Source organism: Zea mays, chromosome 6 (genome assembly GCF_902167145.1).
Source record: "Zea mays cultivar B73 chromosome 6, Zm-B73-REFERENCE-NAM-5.0, whole genome shotgun sequence".
In the NCBI taxonomy this organism is placed as follows: domain Eukaryota; kingdom Viridiplantae; phylum Streptophyta; class Magnoliopsida; order Poales; family Poaceae; genus Zea; species Zea mays.
In genome coordinates, this window is record NC_050101.1 from 24,376,329 (window position 1) to 24,381,355 (window position 5,027).

At 47.6% G+C, this 5,027-nt stretch overlaps 1 protein-coding gene across 1 annotated transcript; it reads left to right on the forward strand.

Annotated features, from left to right (window-relative positions):
- The first annotated feature begins 1,845 nt into the window (after positions 1-1,845).
- Positions 1,846-2,477, forward strand: LOC103629128 (uncharacterized). Its single transcript, XM_008650320.2, has 3 exons — positions 1,846-2,059; positions 2,159-2,236; positions 2,365-2,477. Exons 1-3 carry the CDS (start codon positions 1,846-1,848, stop codon positions 2,475-2,477), a joined length of 405 nt encoding a protein of 134 aa, XP_008648542.1.
- Positions 2,478-5,027: the final 2,550 nt, after the last annotated feature.

The window sequence follows — 5,027 nt, forward strand, 5'->3', positions numbered from 1 at the left end:
CCCTAGCAGTATTGAATGCATGATCGCTTTGTTTAGACAACGAGCAGCCCGTGGTTCCCGAGTGTGTTGCCGAAGACCTTCCTTAGCAACAACCTGGTGAAGGCAAGTGTCCTCTGCACCATTATGTCCTATTTACTTTATAATTCACTGTCCCGCGTTACTTTATTGAAACTTAAGGATTGACTAGTCTGTATTTACCTTATCCTTGTTTACCTTTTTAGGTTATCATGGTTAGCTTTATACTATTGCTTTAACTTAATCAACGAACATGATGTGAATATTTATGATACAATGATGTTATCCCGAGGATGATCTTGTGATACTTTAGGGGACTCAGGCTGTTTCTTGAGTACCTCTCCGTAAGGACCTGTTCGTTGAGTGACCACCCGGGATAACAGTACAACCATGAGGGTGGAATGGGACGCCCTTAGCTGATTAATTAGAGGAACTTGAGGTGTAGCTGGCTTCGCCGCAAGGCCGTAAATGGGGTCCGGGCATAGTACTTGCTCTGCCGAGGCTGGTTGTCGAGGTTCTTTTGATTTGGTTTTGTTAGTCACCCTTCCTGTGGGGAGAAGTACTGTGTTTATCAAACTAGAGAAACCAAACGGGCGACTATGACCTCTGGGGAATCTTTGGAAAGGCGACATAGTGAGACCCTGCCATGTCACCTTGGTAGTGATCAATGGGGAGTTATGATCTCCGGGCAGAACGGGAATCATGACTCGTGGGTAATGTGTGCAACCTCTGCAGAGTGTTAGAAACTGGTATATCAGTCGTGCTCGCGGTTAAGAGCAGCCTTGCGATCCTCTTTGATTAGAAGAACTTTGGATACTTTTATGATGATGTTTAATGATGATGGTTATAATTATGACCTCTGGTATTTCCTCTTAGAGGGAGTACATTTTGGTAATAACTGGGTTATTACTAAAATTTGGCTCTACTATTTGTTGGGGGCCTTCGTCCTCCGAAGGTCCTCAAAAACGTGACTGAACATATGTTTTCAGTATAACATGGATTATTACATGGGGCCTCGGCTTCGGGATGAAGGTTTTCTTCTATAATAAGGTAAAGATGTAGCCCGAAGGTGATAAGAGTGGACGACGAAGCTGTAGCCGAAGAGCATTGTTTTGATGTAATGACGAAGATCAAGTATGATGATGGCTCAAAAGGGACAAAGACTACTCAGTCCTTAATATTTTGTGTTAAGATAATAGATGAATGTTAGGGACATGAATGTAATTTTATTCGGGCTACGTCCCGAGTCTATAAATAGATGAATAGTAGCATCATACTGTTCACACTGGATTGTATTCACTCTCCTACATCCACACCTTCGAGCAAGATGAAGGTATCAATGTAATGTTAATCATGTTAATATTCATACATGTTCTATGAAATACAAATATCCTACTACTAATTAAGAAAGCAGTGTGGGCGCTCGGCGCGGCCATGCCCCCGCCTCACCTCTCCCTTACCTTTCCTCCAACATGTCACTGCCATAGTGGACCCATCCTACGCTCCCCTCACGTTGCCCGCCCCCACCCCAGCCACCGTCGCGCCACCCCGTTCTCCTCGTCCTCGGCACTTCGCTACACGCCCACCCCAGCCCAACGCCCCCCGTGCTCGGCGACTCCCCCTTCTTCCTCTCGCCGAGGCTGCCCTCGTCCTCCCCCACACCCGCTGCGTCGCCCGAATCTGCGCTCGCGATGCCTTCACTTCCCCTCCACGCCGTTGTTTCCTCTGCATCACCAGCCTCGCACGGTCACGGCCGCACCAACTATCCCCCTTCCCCCATCGCTCTCCCCTCACGCACCACCTACAGAAAAAAAAATCGCCGCCGCCGCAATGCAGCGCCTTTCCCTCGGGTCCCCGGCCGGGAAGAACTCCCGCCTAAGCGTGGCCGCCGACGAGGAGGCAGAGGCGACGGACGAGAAGGCGGCGAAGGCTATGGTCAGGGCCCGGGCGCTGAACAGGTCCATCCACTTGGTCCCCGTCCTCACTCTCCTGTGCTTCCTCGTCCTCTTCCTGCTGTCCCACGACCCCTCCGCGGCACTCACCGGTATGTCTTCGGCGCCGCGCCGGCCGCCCACCCACTCTAACGCTTCGCTGTCCGCTCTCGCTAATCGGGCCCACGGTGACTGTTCCGTTGCCCGTGCAGATTCGCCCGTGCTGGCCGCGGCCACCACCGTCACCGTCACTGCACGCCCCTTGGAGGCCGCCGTCGTCGCTGGTGGAGGTGCGTTCCCAAGTCTGAGGATCTCCATCTCTGACGAGACGACGACGCAGGCAAGCGAGAGTTTCGGGGCCTTGCAATGTCAACGTCTCACGCGCTGTTCTCTCGCTGTTTGGCTATTTGCGTTGCAGCGGACGCGACGGTCGCGTCCAGTGGCGTGTACCGGCGGCTGAAGGAGGACCCGAGGCAGCAGCAGCAGCAGCAGCCCCACGGGCGGAGGCTGGGGATGTCGCGGCGGCGGTGACGTCAGCGCAGGAGACGCGAAGCTAGCCGTTGGGACGCCGATGACGCAGCGGAGGAGCGTCACTTTGCTTTTCGTTTTTTTTTTGTCTGGTTCGCCCTTTCTGGTGGCAGTAGGCACAAATTGAGAATGGTATTCATGGCTTCGTGATAGTGGTGACGGTCTTCATCATCCCATTTGGAATTTGATTTGAATCTACTAGCATTAGAGAAAAAAATTGGGAGAAATGCTTTGCGCAAATTATTGCCAGTGGCATGTTGGACTGCGTTTGTCATTTCACCCTAACGCTGATATGATCATTCAGGATAGGACGGTTTGGATGCTGGGATTTGGGTGGGAAACGTATTTGAGCCGTCTAGCAATGATCAGGAATAGCATGTCATCCGTGGATGTTGGATGCTGTGTCATTTGTGGATGATGATTGATGCATGTCCTGCTATTAATATCCCTTCATACCTCGCTTTCCTCATTCTCTCTCCGTTATACTCCCTCCCTCTTATAATAAGCAGCACTTCTAAAGACAAAATATGTCCTAAAATAAATATAATTTTATATATGAAATAATATAACTCTATTTATTGTTGTTTTTTCTAATTTATTTCTTCTCGAATTTCAATTATATATATATATATCAATAATATTGATTTCTTTATCTCAAAGTATCTCTATAGTGCACTTATTTTGAGTCGGAGGGTGTAGTTTTGAGACGAGACGGTATAGAGGAGACACAAAGACCGAGCTGAGCTGGTTCCAACGGCACATGTGCGTTCCTAGCCAGCCAGCACGAGTGCACGACCGACGGACCGAGAGGCGAGAGCTCCCTGCTGTACTGCGCAGCTGCATTCAGCCTTCACTCATTCTTCCAGTGGTCCTTTGAACCCTCCCCCTGCCCCACCCCAACCACGACCTGTTTGTTTGTGTTTTTTTAGCTTCTGACTACTAAAAATTGCTGGGGATTGCAAATGTTATAGTTTTTGTGCCCGATTCTATAAGAATCGCTTTGATAAAAGCCGTCCAAAATCAATATAAAACAAAATCGGTCGAGTCATCATGATAGTAGGAATCCGTCGTTTTTTAGATTCTAAACCCTTTGTGCCACTTCATCTTCCTTCGCACGTAATCCTCATGATACTCGGATTTTTCTAACATCCAGATTATCTTACACCTCAGAAAAGCTGTTAAAAAAAGAACCAAACAGGTCCATAGTCATTCGAGACCACTGTTAGAGATTCTTTGGGAATTAGAGCATCTCCAATAGATCAAGTGGAAGATGAGAATGATGATACAGAGAATTAAAAGTTTGGTATAGTGATGGCTTTTTGGTGGAAGCCCGACGAGGATTGTCTACTTCTGGATCTTGGTCGTGTAGCTTTATTCTGCTTCTCTTGTGCTGTTCTTGTCCGAGTATAAGGTCTACAATGGTATAATGCTTGTACCATCTTTTTCTGTGGTAACTTTTTTTTTTCATGTAGTGCATGTGACTTGAAACTTTGTTAAGGACATAGTTTGTGAAAGAGAAATGGACCCAACATTTCCTATAGTCGATTTTGGTATTTGACGTCCATCACAAACAATTATGAACAGAAGCTATGTACTTGTCTGGATTTTGTATATCATAGTGATGTCTATTGATCTGTATCTATTTTTTACTCTCGTCGCAACGCACGGGCATGTAACTAGTAAATAAATTAATGAGGCAGTCACTACTTTCATCTTTTTGTATTATTATTCGTGTGTTAAGTGATGAAGGTATGTCCTTCTTGACCTTCGTCTAATGAGAATTATGCCCATGTGGAGATAATGCTTCGGAAGATGAAGGTCCCTAATCTTTAACAATTGTGTTGCCTTGTTCTTGATTCACATCATTTGAGAACAAGTGACCAACATTGGCGCACACCTCCGGTGAACTCAAACGACCACCTTCGGCAAGCATCCACCTTCGTTATGCCGCCGAAGAAGACAACAACACCAAGGGCTGCCTTGCAGCCACTAGACACAATTCTCCCTACGAGAAGCTAGGAGCTAGAAAAGAAAGGCCACTACCCCAACACTTCATGAGGAGGAACTAGACCGGAAGATCAGGGATCTATAAGCGATTCACCAGCAAGTACAGAGGAAGAAGGAAAAAATTCTTTGGCTGGCCGACCTTCAGAGGAAGATTGACGAAGCAGCTGAGGAAATGCGTCATCTCACTCAGGATGACCAAGACCGAAGGCCGCAACATAGGGAGCTTCGTAAAGAGAGCCCAATCAATGAAGATGAGTGGTATGACGATTTTCACCATGGTAACTTTGCTTTCGATGATGCTTATCCTTTGGCAGCAGAGTTGCAGGCTACCCCATGGCCACCATCCTACAAGGCACCTTAGCTCCCCATGTATGATGGGCATTCAGATCCAAAGCAGTTCCTGATGAGCTACGAGGCAACAATATCCTCGTATGGGGGCAATACCGCCGTCATGGCGAAGTCCTTCGTCATGGCGGTTAGAAGTTTGGCTCAGACATGTTATTCCTCTCTTCGGCCAGGGACAATTACGTCATGGTATAAGCTGAA

Excerpts from the sequence above, each read along its gene's own strand:
- LOC103629128 (XM_008650320.2), top strand. The coding sequence starts at position 1,846 with ATGCAGCGCCTTTCCCTCGGGTCCCCGGCCGGGAAGAACTCCCGCCTA. Across the intron at positions 2,060-2,158 it reads CCCCTCCGCGGCACTCACCG|ATTCGCCCGTGCTGGCCGCG; the intron begins GTATGTCTTCGG and ends TTGCCCGTGCAG. Across the intron at positions 2,237-2,364 it reads CGCCGTCGTCGCTGGTGGAG|CGGACGCGACGGTCGCGTCC; the intron begins GTGCGTTCCCAA and ends TTTGCGTTGCAG.